The sequence below is a fragment of the Balaenoptera physalus genome, assembly GCF_965194825.1.
Source record: "Balaenoptera physalus genome assembly, chromosome: 18".
In the NCBI taxonomy this organism is placed as follows: Eukaryota; Metazoa; Chordata; class Mammalia; order Artiodactyla; family Balaenopteridae; genus Balaenoptera; species Balaenoptera physalus.
This window is the reverse complement of record NC_138899.1, coordinates 75486481-75507986: the sequence shown is the minus strand read 5'-3', so window position 1 is coordinate 75507986 and position 21506 is coordinate 75486481. Positions and strand designations below refer to the sequence as shown.

The following is a 21506-nucleotide window of genomic DNA, read 5'->3' as shown; positions in this document are numbered from 1 at the left end:
CCTAATTTAAAAATTTGTCTTCCCTTTCTCTTGTTTAGTCTAGCTAGAGGTTTGTCAACTTTGTTGATCTTTCTAAGAACCAACTTTTGACTTCATTGATTCTCTCTATTGTTTTTCCATTCAGTTTCATTTATTTCCATTGTCTTATTTATTATTTCCTGCTTTCTTCTTGATTTAGGTTTAGTTTGCTCTTTTCTTTCTTCAGTGTCTTTAGGTGGAAGATTGCTTTATTGATTTGACATCTTTCTCCTTTTTTAATGTAGGCGTTTATAGATATAACTTTCCTTCTAAGTACTGCTTTAGTTGCGTCCCATAAGCAACAAAAATTTGAAAAAAAGGAAAAGAAACCCCAGGAGATTAATATTGGGACAATACTATTAACTAGACTACAGAACTTACTCTGATTTCACTCACTTTTACATGCACTCCTGTGTGTGTGTGTGTGTGTGTGTTTGTACATGTATATTTAGTTCTATGAAATTTTATCATGTGTTTAGATTTGTGTTAACACCACTTAAATCCATGTAACATTTCACTTCTGGAGAGAGTTACAGCTTGTACTTAGAAACTAGTTCAGTCCTGTGCAACCCAAGCATGGAAGTAAATCCTGGATAACCCTTGTAAGGCTAAAGTCAACTTGACTAGGCTGAACAGGCTTGATCTCAGGCATCTACAGAGAAAGGGGTCTACAGAGCTGAGTCAACCATAGTCCTCTGAGAAGGGATAGGGAGTATAAGGGAATCACAGGTGACATGTTTAAGGAGACAGGCAGGATTCAAAAATGGGCAGAAATCCAGGGAGCAGGCATTTGCCAAATGTAGTTGACGGTAGTACAACCACAAGGATCTTAATCGATTGTCAAAATGGAAGTGAATTTTTTATGGCTTTTCTTTCCAGTTACTGTACATAATGAATGTGAATGGGTAGGACTAGCTCAGAGGAGCAGAGCTGTGATGGGCAATTTTGATTTCAAATATACAGTACAGTCAATAGGAAATGTGTTCCAAAGCCAGGTACAAGAAAAATGGCGTCATTACTTTCTTACATAGTCTAATCTCCTATATATTCACATCTTGATGCTACTCGATTATGTCACCAGCACCTGTCTCTGCCAAGGTATTGCTGGGCCCTAATTCTGCTATTAAAGGTCAGGGAGGGTAAGTTGGACAATGGTGGATTGGCAATGACCATAAACTGTCTCAACAGTGAAAGTACTGAATCTGTGTGTATTGCAGGGCTGAACGTTTGTTGGAACGTTAGATGAAAAAACAGAAACGAGCAAAAAACAGAAAAAAAACAGGAAAGGAATGCACTTGTATCATTTCAATCTTTTAAAATTTAATGATGCTTATTTTATAGCCTAATATTTAGTTTATCCTGGAGAAGGTTCTGTGTACACTTGAGAAGCATGTATATTCTGCTGCTGTTGGATGGAGTGTTTTATAGATGTCTGTAGGTCTTGTTGGTTTATAGTGTTTGTCTTCTATTGCCTTGTTGATCTTCTGCTTAGTTGTTCCATTATTGAAAGTGGGGTATTAAAGTCTCCAAATATTATTTTGAATTGTTTATTTCTTCTGTCAATTCTGTAAGCTTTTACTTTGTGTATTTTGGGACCCTGTTTTAGATTTATATATATTTACAGCTGCTGTATCTGCCTGATTTACTGACTTTTGATCATGATAAAAATATCCCTCTTTATCTCTTTCTTGTTTTAAAATGTGTTTTTTCTGCCATCAGTATAGCCACTCCAGCTTTCTGGTGGTTGTTCTTTGCATGATATGTCTTTTCCCATCCTTTTGCTTTTAAACTAATTGTATGTTTGAATCTAAAATGTCTGTCCAGCAGACAGCATATGTTTCAGTCTTGTTTTTCATCCAGTCTGTCAGTCTCTGCCTTATGACTGGATTGGTTGATACATTCACGTTTAATGTTACTGTTGATATAGTTGGATTTACATGTGCTATTTTGCTATTTGTTTTCTGTCTGCCTCATGTCTTTTTTGTTTCTCTACTCATTACTGCTTTCTCTTGCACTGAGTGAGTATTTTCTAAGGTAGCATTTTAATTCCTTTAGTGATTTTTTTCACTATATTTTTTTGAGTTATCTTCTTACTGATTGCTCTAGGGCTTACTATATCATCTTAAATTATCAGAATCTACTTAATATTTATACTAATGTCAGTGAGATACAGAAATGTTACTCCTATTTAGCTCTATTCCATCTTTCTCCTTTTTACATCTATGTCTGTTACAAACCCAGTAATACATATTTTTAGTTATTACTTCATATAACTTTATGTCTTTTAGAGAAGCAGAGAACAATAATTCTAAGGCATTGACATGACATTTACTTTCTGATACAAAGGGGCCAATATTACTCATTAAACAGTGATTATTTCTTCTTTGTCCTAGTTGAACATTTTTTTCCAAGTGTTAGCACAGACCTGAGTTGGGAATATTTGCAGCACCAGCTCCCTGTCCCCTCTTCCCTTTGCACTCACCTGATTCCTCCCCTTCCTAGTCCTGACCTAGAAGTCAGGAAACCATAGTTGTACAGATTCCGCCGTCACCTGGACATATGAGTGACCATGGACTCACTCTCAGGGGAGCTGCTGCTAGAGGAAAGGGCACTGAAGGCCCAGCCTGGCATCTGTTGGTTCTTGATGTATTTCCACACATAGATGCTTTCTAATATGTAGACTCTTCATTGATTTTTAGACCTTGAATTTTTTTTACAAATAGCCCATTTTAATTTTAATCTGCAACCTGGTGGAGCTTTCAGTAGATAATGAAGAGTTGCCTGACCGTAGTGTAAGAACAAGCACTCACAGTAAATATGGCTGCAGTGAAAGTTGTTAAATGGCTTGACTAGGACAATTATACAGAATAGCAGGACGCTTGGCCCTTTTTCCTTTTAAATGTCATATTAAAGAGCATTTGTGGGCTTCCCTGGTGGCACAGTGGTTAAGAATCCACCTGCCAATGCAGGGGACATGGGTTTGAGCCCTGGTCCACGAAGATCCCACATGCCGCAGAGCAACTAAGCCCGTGCACCACAACGCCCATGCGCCACAACTACTGAGCCTGCGCTCTAGAGCCCACGAGCCACAACTACTGAGCCCATGCACCACAACTAATGAAGCCCGCGTGCCTAGAGCCCGTGCTCCGCAACAAGAGAAGCCACCGTGATGAGAAGCCCACACACTGCAACGAAAAGTAGCCCCCGCTCACCGCAACTAGAGAAAGCCCGCGTGCAGCAACGAAGACCCAACGCAGCCAAAAATAAATAAATAAAATAAATGAATTTATTAAAAAACGAGCATTTGTGTGTTGATAATGTTCTGGTTCTATCTGGTATTGAGAGAATTCTCATAGGGTTGGGATGATCCTCACAGTAGCTATGCATGGAGCCCGGCTCAGACACAGGAGTGCTGAGATCATGCATTTATAATAATGTTTTATTATTTCAAATTAGCTGGCTTTGCACATATCTGGGAACTAATTTTGAAGTTTAGACTAACATAAAAAGAGATAATGGAAAAAGGAGAGAATGAAACCTAGCCTCAGTTTAAGCACCTATCAAGTTCTGTGTTACAAGCAGTAGTACTTACACTAACACTTCCAGGCTAGTTTTATCAACCCTGTTTCTTCCATGGGAGAAAACTGTGGTTCTTAGTGTTAGGTCAAGCGCCTGAGGTTACACAGTAGTAATTGGTAGAGACTAGATTTCAGCCAGCTACACAGTTTATGCTCTTTCACCTCGTTCCTACCACCGCTAAATGACTCTTTGTATGTGTTTCTATGACTTATTACATACAGTTTATAATTGCTGATGGGTGTTTGGCCACAAGGGTTCTTCACCCATCGTATGTCAGGAGCAAGGTGTATCTCAGCTTCACAATTCTAGGGTGACCTGCAACAGAATGTGTCCTCATTCCATTCAGCCCCCAAGCACTTTATACCTTTCTTTATGGCCATATAATAGGGTGAGTTGTCTGTTCTGGTCTCATCTGCCTGCTGTCTCTCCTCCTCTTAGCACCTGGCCCGCAGTGAGGGCCCTTTCTCGAAAGATGCCTTTGTGAATGTGTTGAATCAGACCGTGCAAGAGTAATTGCGGTCTGTTCATGCTGGAGCTGGGTTAATATTCACAGTCTGTGTCTTCTCTATCTTGCTATCAACTGAGATTTTTTTTCTGGTTTGGGTTCATTTTAGCAGATTTAAAGAAACCTTCCAGTTCAAATGCTGCAAAATCCAACCTACCCAAATCTGGACTTCGTCCTCCCGGCTACTCGCGTCTCCCGGCGGCCAAGCTGGCGGCCTTTGGCTTCGTCCGGAGCTCCAGCGTGACCTCGGTGTCCAGCACCCAGCCAGCGGACAGTGCCCAGCCCGAGCCCAGCCGGCTGGCCAACCGTAAGTGGGGCGGGCGGGTGGGCGGGCTTGCGTCCCAGACAGGCAGGACCAGCAGAGGGCGAGTCAGCGTGTGGGTGCAACAGGGTTGCATTTTCTTCGCGTGTAAACTAAGAATTTGGGTTGACTACCTTAATCTACCATTGTTGGGACTTTAAAAATAATCTGCTGAAGAAAAATAAAAGCCTGTTTGGCACTACCATTTTCCAAATTATGGGGAGTTAATGTGCCAGAAAAAGACATGAAATCTTAGTGGAAAAATCATTTTAGTCACCTGTGATTACCCATTATGCCTTCATATTGGTGGAGCACTTGATTTCTAAAAGTTAATTAAACGATGTTAAAAATAGGGAAACCCAGCGGAGCTTCTTCTAGTCTGTGCCCAGGAAGGTCCCTGTTAGCTGAGATGGTGTCAGTCCAGGCCTGGTTCCTGACACTGGTGTTGTAAGCTGCATTTTAAAGTATGAATTAATAGCGTCCGAGCAGGTCACACCAGCTGATGTCCCTAAAGAAGACCCAAGGCTGCCCCATTTGGCTGAGCCTTTGAGGACCAAACCCCATCTAACCTCATTGACTTCAAAGTCATTGTTACTGGATCTGAAGCCATGACACCTCAGATGTTGGGTAGTAAGAATTTGCCAGGGAAATCCAAGCGGTTTTCATGTGGAAAGCTGTTTTGAAGGGATTATAGTAGTTGAATCAAGTTGGAATAAGAGATAGAGACAGAGTGAAAGATGGGGAGGGGGAAAGGGAAGAGGAAGAGAGATTGAGAATGAGATTGATTTTGTATTATTTTTTCAATTTCTTCTCTCCAAGCTTGTTTTTTCCCTATCCTTTCTCGGCTTTATAGAGCTCATGGGTGAAACATTTGTACCTCTGTAGTTCTAAATTTTAGTCTACCTGGTTATTCCTAAAAGTAATGCATCTCGACGTGTTTGTAAGCATTTCTGAGAGGTTCTTGGTTCACTTGATTTCCTGAAGGTGCTGTGTCTCAGACCTACTTTCATATGGGAATCATTTTAGAAACCCCACTGGAATTAGGGATTGCATAATGGCACAGTGCCAGTCTCAAATTTGCAAATGCATAACTCTTATTTTTCGGTATGTGTGTGCATGTTAAGAGTCTGAAGGTTTTGAAATAGAGGAGTGACGATTTGTCATCATTTTTAGGAGTGAAATTCTCAGTGGCATGTTTCTGTTTTAGATGGAGCATGAATGATAAAAAATGTCATATGGTACGTATCTTTCCAAGGAAGGAGTTAAGATTTTGATTTCTTAAAAAAAATTAACCTCAAGGTGACCTGAGGCATGTCCCCATGGCAGCCACTTTTTCAAAAGGAGAGCTGACAGGTGTGGACGGAATAATTCCAGGTGTACTTAGGGCATTTCTTCTCACCTGTGCTTCAAAGCATACTAGCTAGGGACCCCCTGAACAACCGGAGATAAGAGCTGTTATGTGCCAGAGAAAATAACTCCTAGGTTAAAGATTTCATAGTAAAAGAAATATTTACTCTATTCAGAACTGTTTTCTGTTTCTAAAATGCAATATGTTAGAATCGATCTGTAATTATTTGCCACCTAACTATATATAAAATTTGTCCTTCACCAGTAAATTACAGAAAAACTTCACCCATATTTGAATTGATGTCTTAGTGCCGTTAACCATTATGCTTATGCTTGTTACCAGATTTAAGGTCAAGAAAACTTCTGTTCCTGTTCTTTAGCAAAGAAATGATGCTTTGATGACAAGATTAAGTAAAATATGAAGCTCTTGGAAGAGCTGAAAGTCCTTAGACAAATCCTAGGAGCAAATGTTGCCAGTTTAGCTCATGGAAACAGCTAACATGATATCAGAGTTGGTTCCTTTTTTGTTCCTTGTCTTGTCTTTCTTTAGACACTACTTAGGGTTCATTTTAGGAATATTACTATAAAAAGGGATTGAACCACAGTAAGTAGATGCCTCAAAATCTGAAACATGATTACAACGAGGAGCTATTTGCAAATGTGCGACTCATGATTTTAGATACTCACGTGCCTATAAATAGTCTGACAGCGTCCATGTGACTGTGAATGCTGTATGGGGGACACTTTTAAGTGATTCATTATGAACCTACTAGTGTTTTGTGGGCTACCTTGGCTTAGCTGCGACTTTTCTGTGCTGTTTTCCTGGGTCCTGCTGGGCAAGTGATGCTGACTGTAGAGGGGGGCCTGGGAGCCCCCTGAGTGCGGGTCTCAGCTGTTCCATTTGGAGTCTGCCCTCCACCCCAGGCTCAGGCTCTGCACCGTTCATTCAACCCCTCTGGGCAAGGGCTTCCCAAGGCGATTGCCCTGCTGTGTTTTCTGACCTTTTCCACGAGGCTTTGGCAAATGGGGCCGACACAGGGAAAGGAATCGTCTGAGGTCCTTAGAGCCTGAGGGTATTTTACCATCCTGCCCACCCCTGCATTTTATAGCTGAGCAAACTGAGATCAGAATGACCTGCTCCCATCCTGGGATGCTATTCCTCTTCCTCTGTTTAGTTCTCAAAGCTGCCTTGTATGGTAAAGACACACCCGTGATGTGAAGTCATTTCTTTCTATTAGTGAAGCAAATCTTAGAGTTGAGTTGCCTTGAGAGGCCCCTCAGGCCCAACCCAGCTGTCCCTGCCCCACCCCTTTCCAGGAGTGTACTCGCTTCAGGTGATGGGGAACCTTCCATCATGTGAAGAAGCCAGCCAGCTGTTTGGTGAGCAGCTCGCATGGTGAGGCCGTGCTCCTTGTGGGTTCAGGCTGCCTCCCTGTAATTTCTTGCTAGCAGCTCAGTTTCTCTGGGTCAACACGCAACCTTTACCCTCATTGTGCCGCAGCAGATCACCCTCCCTTCACTCCTGTACAGGTTCATCACGTGGAGGTTATGAGGTTGGCCCATTTCGAACCTCAAATAAAACTTCAAATGACATTAGGTCGTGACCCGCAGCTTTTTTAAGATTGAAAGTGAACAGGAAAAAAAAGTAATTCTCTACCTTAAAACTTAAATTTAAGCTTAAAATCACAGTATTTGAGCAGGTCTGACACAGTATGTAGCTCATCATTTTAAGAATTCTCCAATATGCTTCAGGCAATAGAAATTTGGAGAAAAACAATTACAGTGTAATTTAGTGTTGGTAACAAACTATAACCCGAAGTATACCTAGCTGTCAAATTTACCAGCAGTTAGGTTTATAGACTTGATTTTTCTGGTGGGTAAGGAGGTATAATTTAAAGTTAAAACCTTTGGGGGTGTGTGTGTGGGGGAAGGGGAAATAGGAAGACTTAGGGTTTCATGAATTAATCATTAGTGAAAATAGATCATATCACACAAGGATAGAATAATTTATGTGGAGGATCATCTCTCATTGTGGATTCTGAATAACACCTAACCTGTTGGTGCTCAAGAAACAGAAAATATCTATCAGAAAATAACATGAAGAAGGTGGCCTTTGCAGCTGTCCTTTCCAGTTTCTCCTCCTCTTTTTCTCTCTGCAATATTCTCATGTTTTCTTTGTGCGGTGAGCTGAGACCAGAAATCATGAGACAAAGAATTTGAAAGGAGAAATGAAAAAGAAATCTGAAGGATTTTCTGTTGTTTCTTGTTCTGGTGCAGGGAAGTAGTAGAATGTTTAGAGATGTAGGGATAGAGCTGGATGTGGACAGAGAGACTGACATTGGTATAAATAATCATGATGCATGGATATATGTGCCGACAGCCTTCTAAATGAGTTGGGGTGGAGGCTTCATTTCTGATTAGGGTGATCAGGGAGTTTCTCAGACGGGGTTGTGAGCTGGGCAGTATTTGGGGAGGTGGAGGTGGGCTCTATCTAGGAGATCCTTTGGGAGAAGCTGTTGGTACATCCAGAAAACCTCCGGAAGCTAAGGGGTTGCCATTTCTGATGCAGCCTGCTGGTTCATCATGGTGGGGTCTGTCTGCTTGGTGCTGAAGTCCAGTGTTTGAGCTCCCCAGGGTCTGTCCTCAGAATGCATCTATCCCAATGCTGCCATCTTCCTCTTGGTGCCCTTGTCCACAGTTTCAGCTCTTAGCACTTCGGACGCGGTACCAAATCCATATCTCCAGCCCCAACTTCTCTCCAGAACTTCTCATCTACATTTCAAATGACCTGTCAGATATCTCCAGCTGGGTGACTCAAGTCATCTCAAACTAAATGTTTCCCCCAAAATGAATCTTCTGTTATCTTTTCCAAACTGACGCCGCCTCTTAAAGTTGCTCTATGATGTAGTAACATCTATGATCTCCTGTCTACTGAGGCTGGAAATTTTAAAATCAGCTGTTACTGCTCACCATTTTTTTTTTTTCTTTTTTGCCTTCCTTTGTATTCAGTGATCAAATCTGATCAGTTCTTTCCTACATTTACTCTATCCTCTTTCTTTTCTCCTCATCATCTTTGTTTAAATCTATGTCACCTGAACTATTCCCAGTCCATCCTCACTCTCTAATCCACAAGGCACGTGGCCCTAGACAGTTTTCTTTTGAGCCTGTTGTGAACGTTCCATGTGTCCCTGTGCTCACTTCCACTGCTTTCCAGAAGTTCCAGGTCCTCCGTGACTTGCTTAGCCCCCTTCTCACCTTTCCCTCACCCGATCCCCTGACATACACCCTCAACCAGACAACCAGAGCTGTTCACATTTTCCTCTGAGGGCTTTGTGCTTTCCTGCCTTTGGGTCTTGGTTTAAACTATTCATTCCTAGAATGCTCTCCCCTCCCACAGATCTCTCTGTGGATTCAGTCATTTTCAGTGCGATTCAAATACCATTTCCTCTAAGAAGCCTTCCTTCGTCTGTGAACCTGAAGTGGTCCTTTCTCCTAGGAACTCCCACTGCCCCTTGCTTGTATCACTTTTGTGGCTTATCACATACCATCTTGGTATAGTTGTTTGTTTGTTTGTTTTTATAAATTTTTTTACAATTTATTTATTTATTTATTTATTTATTTATTTATGGCTGCGTTGGGTCTTCGTTTCTGCGCGAGGGCTCTCTCTAGTTGCGGCAAGTGGGGGCCACTCTTCATCGCGGTGCGCGGGCCTTTCATTATTGCGGCCTCTCTTGTTGCGGAGCACAGGCTCCAGACGCGCAGGCTCAGTAGTTGTGGCTCACGGGCCTAGTTGCTCAGCGGCATGTGGGATCTTCCCAGACCAGGGCTCGAACTCGTGTCCCCTGCATTGTCAGGCAGATTCTCAACCACTGCGCCACCAGGGAAGCCCTAGTTGTTTGTTTTTATGTCCTGTCTCCCCTGTGGATTGTCAGCTCTTTGAGGATACAGGGTATGTCTCTTAATAATTTTAGTATACCTCACACTACCTAGCATGGGCTTTCCACTAGTAGAATTTGAAGAGAAATTCTCTCCCAGTGGAAAGATTTTCTCTTATGTGAGGGTATAGAACAAGAGAGACTTTTGAGAGAGGAACTTGGGCAACTTTCAGAAGTATTTTGTACCAGGAACACATTTTCAGTCTATTAGGACTTTCACAGGTCTTGATAGTTGAAGTTCCATCACTGTGGTTCTCACACTTTTCTAAATTATCTCAATTATCTCTAAAATGTTGCTTCCTTTGACTGGTGTACCCATAGATAATTTATACAACTCAAAGCATGGAAAAGATAATAGGTCATTTGTACTATAATTATATTCAGAACTAAATCGTTATGTGGACTGACCTACTAGTCTCACAGATGTCTAAGATCTTATATATCTCCTTGCATGTAATTAGCCATTTTAGAAGAATTAGGCTAAAACCCAACTGTTGAGGCTTTTCATGAGAGAATTTCAAAGTTTCCAATTAGTTTCCAATTAGACATCTCAATTTAGAGAGACTGGATATTCTCATTAAATTCTAGAGTTTTAGTTCTTATTGTCATACTTAAAATAGGTAGGTGTTCTTTTAATTATTGAATAAAATTTGGGTTCTGGAGATAATGATCTGAAGTGGAAATCACTAACCATTTTGGAAGTTAGTCAGTGAAAGTAACAGTTAATATGAAAGCTTTTTGCAGTGTTCATTTCAGCGTTTATGCTTATGAACACTATAGAGTTCTTCTACATACATGACATGTTTGATTTTCTGTAACTGACATGCATTCTAAATAAGATAAGAGGGCTTCCCTGGTGGCGCAGTGGTTAGGAATCCACCTGCCAATGCAGGAGACATGGGTTCCGGCCCTGGTCCGGGAGGATCCCACATGCTGGGGAGCAACTAAGCCCGTGCACCACAACTAATGAAGCCCGCGTGCTTAGAGCCTGTGCCCCGCAACAAGAGAAGCCGCAGCAATGAGAAGCCCGGGCACCGCAGCGAAGAGTAGCCCCCGCGTGCAGCAACGAAGACCCAACGCAGCCAAAAATAAATAAATAAAAATAAATAAATGAGAGTCGACAAGAAGCATTATTAATAACTCCTACTGAAACAGCCATCAACCTGTCTCATGTTCCATTGGCGAAGAGGGAGTCATTTTTTATTCATGGAAAAAGGAGCTGAACGGGACCTGTGAGGTTAAATTTCAGAGAAGCTATTGCCTATTTGAGATTGAGCCTTATCGATGTCCTTGTACATTCCTTTTCAAAACACTCGGGCAACAATCACATCTACCCAGAGATGAGATTAGAGCGTAAATGTGTTTTGTTTTGTTTCGAAGAAACTGACCATTAATGGTTGAAAGTAAGATAAACTGAAATTGGGGTGATAATGGTTTTATATGTAGTAAACGTAATGTCTGATTGAACTGCCTCGTTTGGGGGGCTTGTGTTGTTTTGTGAAGATCGGGTTGTCCACTTGCCCTTCCCCAGTCCTGCAGGCTTGCAGCATCTGTTACGGGGTGAGCATGGAACTCAGTGCTGGGGCCAGGGAACCCTGTGAAGTTAGTGTCGGTGGGGAGGTGGGGTATCCAAGTGCATCCTGCAGGGAGCTGTGAGGGGGCTGTGGCTGGAGACGGCACAGTGCTGGGGAGGGGTTAGGGGAGGAGGAACCCGAAGGACGGAGCACCTGCCCGTCCTGACCCCACGCCCCTCAAGTCCCCTTGGGCTGTCTCAGCCCTACTGCGTTATATCTGCAGATCTAATTATTCCATTCTGCTTCTAGGTAATGACAGATGTTCTGGATTTGCTGTAAAATAATCCAGCAAAGAAAAGGACAAAACAAAACTGGAGGGGGGGCAGTATAAATAAGGAAAGTTAGGCAAAATTTTGATAATCCTTGAAGCTGGATGATGGAATTCTGAGGGTTCATTGCACTATTTACTTCCCGGTTTTTTTGGTGTTTTTTTTTTGTATGTTTGAAAATTTCCATTTTCATTTAACCTTCCGTGGAAGAAGGTTAAAATCCCATCTTCTCTCTGTATTGGTTTTCCTTTCTTAAGAATCAGTATATTCTTGTCCTGCCCCTAGGTTCTTCAGAACCATTTTTTTTTTTTTTTTACATTCCAAGCATAGCTCGGGGAGATCAGCACTGAACCTAGAGGGGTGGGATAGGGAGGGTGGGAGGGAGACGCAAGAGGGAGGAGATATGGGGATAAATGTATATGTATAGCTGATTGACTTTGTTGTAAAGCAGAAACTAACACACCATTGTAAAGCAATCACACTCCAATAAAGATGTTAAAAAATATAAATAAATAAAATAAAGTGACATCCATAAAAAAAAAAAAGAGTCAATATAGCATAGTGGTGAAGAATGTGGTCTCCGGAAGTGCACTGCTGGGTTTGCATCCTGCCTCTGCCACTAGCTAGTTCTGTGACCTTGGGCAAGTCACTTACTCTCTCTGTGCCTCTACTTTCTCATTGTAAAATAATAATAATATTACTACTAATAAATAATGTCAAAAGCCACTGTAGGATTGATGAGAACATTAAATGGAATTAATGTATGCAAACAAGGCCTTGCACAATAATAATAATAATGTTCCAGTGGCTGTTTCCATCCATTTCCCACATGCAGAAAGTTCTCTGTTGGGAGGGATTTAAAAGCTCAGATGGAAAAATGCCGTGGTGGATTAACCATGTCTGGTGCGGGGTGAGGAAACGTATTGATAACGTCAAGGTCAGGGAGTCAACGTTCACTCCATTTCACGGTTGTTATCGTGAACTCTCTCATGTACGGTGAATGCCTTTCTGAGCGTTAAACTAAAACATGTATCATTCATGAAACCGTAAGGTGGCAGTTCTAGAAGTTAATCTCTTGATTTTCATGGGCGTCTCTTACTTTTGGGCTATAAGCTTGTGGTTGTTTGGATATTTATAAAACGTAGGCAGGGAAAGTCATGTTTTGATCTCTTTATCTAAAAGGGCTCTGCCATGCCCTCAGCATGTTATCATTTAAGAGAATACATTCAGTTGGGTTCCCTTTAAATGAAACGTATTTATGCAAGGTGACTAATACATAGCACATTAATCTAAGCTGATGGCTTTTAAAACCTCTGCTCAAAATAGAAACTGAGAGTTGGATCTGATTTTTATTTCTGTGCCTCTAATGTCTGCAGGAAAAAACGGGAACATTTGATTTTGCAGTGTGAAAAGGGCTTCACACAGCTTCTCATTTTGCTAGAGTCTAATTTCCATTGTACTAGGGTTTTACTCTGTCGGATATCTCAGCCCGATTTGGGTGGGTGGGGAAGAGAGAATAGTGAGAACAAAAACCAAAATAAGCTCCTGGTTTTCTCTGGAAATGAGGAAGTCAAACACATGCCACTGGTGGATTTAAATACCTATTTCCCTGGTATATGTAATTAGGTAATTTAAAGTATTCTTTGTAAGGAAAAAAACAGAATCATTTTCACTGAATCTTGCTGTTAATTTTCCCAGTGATTCCCACACATTCAATTCTTTCTTTTTTTCCTTTCTTTGCTTCCTTCATACACTCACATCAGAATGAGTTCTTCTGGGTGTTATTTGATGTTGCCTGTAAGTGAAAATATTTTCTTTATTGCTTAAGTAACACCTAGTTTATCCATTTTGAATCAGATATGTGAGCAAAACTGTTAGAAATTACATTGCCCTTCAAAAGGTTAATAGTGCCGTATTCTTGCATGTTTTAGCATATTCAAGATATTTTATGAAGAAAGGGTACTTTGAACTATGAACTAAGATAAGAAATATGCCACACTTGCATGCATAATATGTAATAAAATCAGCATTTATGGTAATAGAATAATCTTTGGGAAAGTCAGTTAACCTCAGTGGACTCAGATTTTTATTATAAAAGTTGGAAGGTATCGAATTAAATGAATTGATCACTTTTGGCTCTCAAGAGCTGGGATCTTGTGGCTGAATTCTATAAATGTATGGAATCATTTATGGTTCTTAAGTGGTGAATAATCAGAATCGTATTTGAGAAACATTAATATGGTAATGTAAGTTAATTAGTTTGGAGAAGAGAGACAGAGAGTAAGAGGTCTTAGTTCTGCCAAAATTAGGGATTCTTCCCGTCTTGGCCTGACCTTATTTTGTTATTTTTCTCCTGTCATATGAGATGGACATTTCAGGACACTAACAGACAGAGAACAGCTCAAAGGTTTTACTGCCCTGATTTTTTCCTATAAAATACAGAGGTATGAGGTTCTTAGCAGTCACCTTCTTGCTCTGGCCCTTTGCCTAACGCTGGGCATCTTGGATTATTGGTCCAGCCTCAGAACAGAGACAGGGAGGTACATGACTTCCAGACTCATATTCGCTTCTCCCGGGAACTTGGCCAACAGGACATGCTTTCTTGTATCGCTGTAATACGCACAGTCTATCATCTGGGAAGGTTCATAGAGATCCTTGCAGTGTCTTCCTTAAGGCAGCAGATGGGGCAGCACAGATCAATAATTCCTTTTGCTTTTGATGAGAAAGAAAATCAATTAATGGTGATGTCAGAGGGTTCTTTGGCTCCCATAACAGGCAGCAACTGGGAGGCGAGGGTTGGTGGGAGCCTGAAGTAGGTGTCAGCAGTGGGCACGGAAAGAAAGGACCAGATGGAGAAGTGTCAGAACCGAGAGGGCAAGAGCGCCTGAGGGGGTGGGGTGACAGGAAGGGTGAGGGGGCCACCCACAGAACTGGGGGCTCAGGAGGAGGAGTGGGTGTGTGGGGCTCTGGTCTGTTGAGTTCCAGAAAAGCATTCATATGAATACATCCAGCAGCTTTATGGAGATGCTGGACTGAAACGAAGGAGAGCAGCCATGGAAAATAGGTGGGGCCGTGACTGACATCACTCGGGGAGTGCATGTAGGATGGGATGGGAAGAGGGATGAGGACAGATTCTGCAGGATGTGTCCATCTAGGTGGGGAGCAGGGCAGACACAACTAGAGAAGGCGTGGTCAGCGAGGGGGGTGGGGAACCTCTGGAAAGCCCAGGGAGGAGAGAGATTCGTGGAGAGGAGGTGGGTAGTCAACGCCATCTGTGCTGTGGAGGCGGACTTTCCATACTGAGAAAGGTGGGTCTGCTGACTTAACGATTAGGAGGTCACTGGTCACTTTGAAGATAGTTTGAATAAACTGCATGAAGGCAGAAATCAGATTACAAGAGGGTAAGGAAGGTGAAGGTAGAGAACATAGATTAATGTTAAGAATTTGGTGGAGGAAAGGGAAAGGGAAATGGGTGGTAGCTTAGCAGAGGAGCAGGGAAAGTTGTTTTGTGTTTGTGTTTGGTTCACCTTTTTTTTTTAGCACGCGTAAGAATGCTTCTAATCTGAGAGGAGGTATCCAGTAGTGAAGGAGAGATGAAGACGAAGATAAGATGAAAGCAAGTGCGGGTAATAGATGGAGCCGTTCCTGGAGCGCGTAGGAGGAGTGATGTCAGATACAAGTGGAAAGGGTACCCGGAAGGAAGGGATGAAGGGTGAATGTAGAGATAACGCTGGAGAGAAGGAAAAGAGGTTCAGAGAGCTCACATTAGGAGCCTCATTTGTCCTGGGTAATTAAAAAGTAGGGCTTTTGCAAAGAGCACACAGGCTGGAGTTGGGATTTCATAAAGTAGAAAGGCACGTGATGGTTACCTGGAGCAAAACAATGGGTCATAAGAGGTGACGGAGAACTGGAGAGCTGCATGAAGGCCAGCTTGAGGTTGGAGAGCATGACTTTATACGGGAGACAGTCGACCCCATTTTAGGACTGTCCCCGGTGATGTGAGGGTCCCACTCTCTCCTCTCTTGTCCCTGTCGTACTGTAAGTTAGAGCAATTCAAATCTCAGAGTGAATAATGTTTCTCGGGAGCTTTGAATCGGCTGATATTTAAATACAACTCCCTCGAAGCAGAGGTGCTGGTTGAAGGGGGAGGAGAGAGCCCCGAGCCCTCTCTGCCTTTCCCCTTGCCTGTTCCATCCCGCTGTACCAACCCCTAAGAAATCCATGGAGCACAATTGGAAATCACTGGTTTTTGTGGCAAGTATGTTTAGTTGGCTCAAGAATTGGAGACAGAATTCACTACTGTGGACAAAAGGGTAAAATTCCCTTCTAAAATATAAAGTCCTAATTACCATTGCCAAGAAAGGCAGTTCCTACTTGCTGGTTTGTAATAGGGTCCCGTGTGTCTCTAGGGCATCACTGCCTAGTAGAACGTTCTGGGATGATGATGTGCTTCATATCTGTGCTCCTGGAAAAGTAACCACTAGTCACATGGGGCTACTGAGCCACTGAGACGGGGCTAGTGTAACTGAGGAACTAACTTCTAAATTTTATTTAATTTTAATGACTTTAAATCTGAGTAGCCATATGTGGCCAGGGGCTATCCTATTGGATAACACAATTCCAGATTTATTATCAGTTTGGAATTTCTGAAAGATATAATAATACTGACCATAACATCTGTAAGGTGCATAGTGACGGGTATTTTTTCCTCCGCGTGAAGACATCCCACATGAATCCTTGAAGACTAAAGCTTTGGGCTCCTGGGTTGGTGACATCGAACTAATGAAGATCCCATATTGATCCCTTTAATGTCTTGTTACAGGGGTTAGGGCTGGGGAGACTTTTCTAAAACCGTAGATGCTACCTCTCTCCCTCACTGGTTGCTTTATAAGTTCATACCATTGATCATAAGCCTAGGTCATAGAAGCTGGAATAAATCATCCAGAGTGATGGCGCACAGAGCCATTTTCTTCGTATATAAGAAAAGCAGAGTACATGTAATTGAACGTTTTGTTTAAGATACCTTCATGGGGTGTAAATATAACAACTTAAACCCATTTTGTCTAGGCAGAGTTGGACAGTATCCAAACTAGAAGGAAAAAGTGGGGGGAGGAGAGAGAAATACATGAAATCGAAGGAAAGCTGGAGGGGGAGGGCGAGGAAGGAAAGTGAGGGGAATGAGGTGCAGGTGGTGACGTACCAGCGGTGGGAAGTAACCAAGAAGAGAATAAGGAGCCATGAGGGCTCCATCAGCCTCTTCCTGGTTTTCTTGAAGGCTCCTTCCCGTGTTCAGCCACTCTGCTGCCCGGCCCTCCCCAAGGTGGAGGACTAGTAAGAGCTAAAGCCAAAGCCCAAGGTCAAGGCAGATCTTTGGGTCTCTTGAGATGCAGAAATTTGAATTTTCAAGTAAGGGCGATGCCAGACTACCGGTGAAATACTAGTTCAGCCAGTCAGAAAAAGTTCTTAAATGGGTGCGTAGAGATGAAAAGAAAACTTCATTTCTGTGAAACGCAAATCTTACCCCGTGAATTTGTTATGCAAACAGTAGACCTATTAAATCACTTTAGGCACCTTGCTTGCATAGTACATTCTTGAACAAGAGCAGCCTGAATTGAAGATAAGACTAGATGTGAGAGAAACATACGGTATAAGTGAAGTGAAATGTAGATTTTTATCTGCTAGCAGGTTCCACCAGCTGAAGTGAAATATTATAGACCTGTGTTTAAGTATGTCTAGCTCCCATTGATGCCGTACGTGCTATTAATATGTGTCTCTTCAGGGACTTCCCTGGTGGTCCGGTGGTTAACCCTCCACGCTCTCAGTGCAGGGGGCACGGGTTCGATTCCTGGTCGGGGAACTAAGATCCCCCATGCTGCCTGGCACGGCCAAAAAACATGTGTCTCTTTAACCAAGAGACACCAAAAATTCTGTCTCCTTAACCAAGAGACACCAAAAATTCCGAGTGTGATAACTTTTGGAGGCTAAACTACCATATTTTGTTGAATGTTCCTGCACAACTGAATGTGTACAGATTGTATATGTGACCAATTGGGTTCATTTGGTGCTTTCAGTAAACAGAATTGCCAACTGGGGTTTGAATAGCGTTGAGCTGTGTATGCACTTGGGAATTTGGCACTGATGTCTGAAAGTTCCTTCCAGGCCATGTTACGGGAGAATGACTTTGACCAGGCTGTGTGTCAACCAGCCACGTGCTCAGGGTCACCAATAACCAGAGTCACTAAAGACTAGGTGTTCTGCTTTGTTTTCCTTTAAATTTAGTTGGTCTTGCCAAAAATCACACACCAAAAAGAAGACTGATTTAAATGTTGGAAAAATTGTTTGTATAAATAAAGATAATGTATCTTTTGTACCATTGTATCTAACATATCTTTCATAATTATATATGAAAATGTATTCTTTTGGTTCCCTTTAAATGGTCAAGGTAGTAGCAATAGAACATAAGGGGAGAGCAGGGCTGGCAGCCAGCAATGCAGGGCCCTCCTCTCTGCTCTGTCACTAACTAGCTGTGTGGCCTCAGGTAATCTGCTTTACTCGTTGGGGCCTCAGCTTCTTCATGGGTAAAATGAAGCATTCGGACTTGGTGATACATGACACTCCTTCCAAATGATTCTATAAAAAAAATCTCATAATGTCAAGCTCAATGACAAAACGTGTGTGTTTATTCTACTCAGTGCTTGTGAGGCCATAACAGAGTGTAATACCCAGCAGATCAACCAGGCATGTATCACAGGGTGGTCTTTACTGTTTTAACGTGTAGATATCTGTGAATAACGCGAACAACTGAGAGCATACTCAGGCGTAGGTAAACGTGAGCCCATCTCCCGCAAGCCCACCTCCACACCTGGCTGGCTGACTCCAGTGTCGCTATGTGGGGGGCTGCATGGGGTTCAGTTCAGAGATCTGCTTGTCAAGCAGGTCAGGACTTCGTGAAGACGATAGGGGTGCGTGAGAATAAACCCATGTGATAGAATTAGATGCACTTACTATGTATTATTTTTACGCTAAATATATGCAGTCAATTTAGATTGTAAGTGGTAGGTTCTGATCTAAAGGTCTAGTTCTTCCTCCCTAAGGAACTGGTGAGAACCTTCTCCCAGTACAGCTAAGACGCTGCGATGTCACTTTCGTATAACAGGCCTTAGTCTATGGTTCCTTTTATGTGCTAATTTAAAGTTGACCCCCAAGGGAAGAGTTTTGTCACAGTCTTGGTAAGGAGGGTTACGTCTTCCCATAAGTTCCGGAAAATTCCCTCACTCCATTTTCTTATCCACATGAGAGCACTTCTTCGCTGTGTCCATGATGTTTCCTCTAATTTGAGTGCTTTGTTCTTTTTTTTTTTTAATTTTTATCAGAGTATAGTTGATTTACAACGTTGTATTAGTTTCAGGTGCACAGCAAAGTGAATCAGCTATGCATATACATATGTATAGATTCTTTTCCCATATAGGTCATTACAGAGTATTGAGTGGAGTTCCCTGTGCTATGTAGTAGGTCCTTATTAGCTATCTATTTTATATATAGTAGTGTGTATACGTCAATCCCAGTCTCCCAATTTATCCCTCCCCTCTTCCGCCCTGGTAACCATAAGTTAGTTTTCTACATCTGTGTGGAGTGCTTTGTCCTTTTTCTGTGTATTGGGGTTCCTGAGGGCAAAGAATGAGATATTTCACAACCCTTTTTCTTAGGTAACTTCTTAACACGGGTCGTGGATTTCTCCAGCAGAAACGTGGATGCTGTACCCACAGATTTTGCATCTCCCTGCCTGCTGCCCTGGGAGGGACTTGGGTTGAGCACACGCTGCCCTGGCCTGAGCAGGCAAGGGCCATCATTGGTGCCACTGGTGTGGCAGGGGAGGGCCCCCTGCAGCTCTCAGAGCCGCAGGAGGGTTGCCCTGCCCTCTTCCGCCTCTGCTGGTCCCTCTGCCACACCCTGTCGTCAGCCTTTAGGATTGGCTCCTAAGTTGTGACAGCAGCAACACGGGGATCCTCACTCCATTCCTGTGCGTGTGGAGTGTGTGTGTGTGTTTTGGATGTATATGTGTATGCATACAGCCTTACTACAACTTTGCCAAAAGTTACAATGAAGTCTCCCCACCTCCACCTCTTGCCCTTGCCACAAATAAATGTGATGGGAAACGGCCACCCCAGAATCTCCTACCATGGCCCCTGTCACAGAAATCCAAGGCTCGAATCTTTTCCCTAGCACTCTTTATGAGAAACTGTGTGTGGCAGGGAGATGGCAAGCAGACAGCGTCAGCTGTTAGCTGCCAGCACCCATTTACTCTGACCCCTTTGAATAGAAAATGAAAAATGCCAACACATCTCGGGTGCCGTTAGCCCCGAGGTTTGCCCCTAAAGTCGCTGCCTACACAGGAGACTTCTGTTGCCACCAGTGAGGTTTGCTAATGAAAGCAAATGAGCCTGGATGGACCTGTCACAGTGGTTTCACTGAACAGATATGCTAATTAAGCCGGAGGTCAAGGAGCAGGTGTTGTTTCAAGCAGGTGTTATTAGTTTGTGTCCAACAGTGGCTCTGAAAGAACACAAGGAACAGTCCAGTTCTTCCTAGTTTTTATTTCAGTTGAGGAATATATGTGCTCACTGGCTGGTGACTGATTACTTGTCCAGGAAACGTCAGTTGCCTCCGGCTGGTCCTTTCTATGCCTTGGGCATCTTCATGCTTGCACCAGCTTCCTTCTTCCTGTATGCTTAGCTGTCTGTTGCTGCCAGAAGCCTTGCTTTACCATCACAGAAGCCTACAATGTCCACACTGGCACCTCAGGTATTATCCAAGTGATCATGACCATTCTACAAAAAAGGAGAGGATGTAAGGAAAGTCGAGGTGACTTATCACCACCCCAGGGTGAGTTAGTGATGAACCCGGGGCTGGAGCATCAGTCCGACGCCTCGTCCCATGATGCACGCCAGGCTGAGAGGCACGGAGTGGCGCTCCAGGGTTTGTTGGAGACATGGATGCTTGTTCCACGTGTAGCTCGATTCCATCACTGAGCTCCTACGATGCAAATTGGCAGCAACTGGAATCTAGCAGTTTCCCGCGACGTTCCCTTTGCTGAGGATCTGCAGGAAGCCTAGTGCAGCTGCCCGCAGTACACGGGAGCCCGTTAGCCGTGGGTCGGTACTGGTTGCGGTCTGTGTGAGCGATCCCCAGAGACGGGGAGGGTGGGGGTGCGAGTGTTGTGTGCTGAGCACAGAGACTGGCAGGACCCCGGACTCCTTCGCAGACGCCCAGAGAGGCGGTGGGGGCAGTGAAGGGTCGCTGGGAGTTCAGAGGACGCGGATCTAGATGCTGCCCTGGGTTGTCGCCTTGCACAAGTCACACATCCCTGTGGGCCTCCAGTGTCCTCCCTTTCAAGTGAGGGATGGGGCCATGGTTTCTGACACGCCTTCTATGGATCCTGTGTCTTTGGTCCCAAGACTCCTGAGCAGAAGATTCTCAGGGGCTCCAGGGCCCCGAGGGCACAAGTGTGTTCCTTCTTATATTTTCATTCGGAAACTGTAAGGAAAGACCCCTTTCGTTTCCCATATGTTTTTCCTTTGTTACGATTGAAGGACATACAAGTTATGCTGTCTCTATATAGTATTGTTAACAATACCGTGTTTGAAAGTTGCTAAGAGAGTTGATCTTACAGGTTCTCATCACAAGAAAAAAAATCTCTGGGAGTTTGGGATTAACACACTGTTACACACACTAGTCTATATATACACACTATTCTATATATAAAATAGATAAACAACAGGGACCTACTGAATAGCACAGGGAGTATACTCAATATCTTGTGGTAACCTATAATGGAAAAGAATCTGAACGAGAATATGTGTGTGTGCGTGTGTGTGTGTGTGTATTCAGTTACTACATATATATATATATGGTGTATATATATATATATATATATATATATATATATATATATATATATATATATATATATATATAGTA

General features: G+C 42.9%; 1 protein-coding gene across 12 annotated transcripts in view; it reads left to right on the top strand.

The window, feature by feature from the left end:
* MTUS2 (microtubule associated scaffold protein 2) overlaps nt 1-21506 on the top strand; it is a 505324-nt gene that overhangs the window by 215179 nt on the left and 268639 nt on the right. For 11 of the 12 annotated variants that reach the window (XM_082435506.1, XM_082435504.1, XM_082435494.1 and 8 more), the window contains one exon: nt 4212-4409. In XM_082435506.1, coding sequence (XP_082291632.1) covers nt 4212-4409 — 198 coding nt within the window. The remainder of the gene's footprint in view (nt 1-4211; nt 4410-21506) is intronic. The other variant, XM_082435497.1, reaches the window with a different exon arrangement.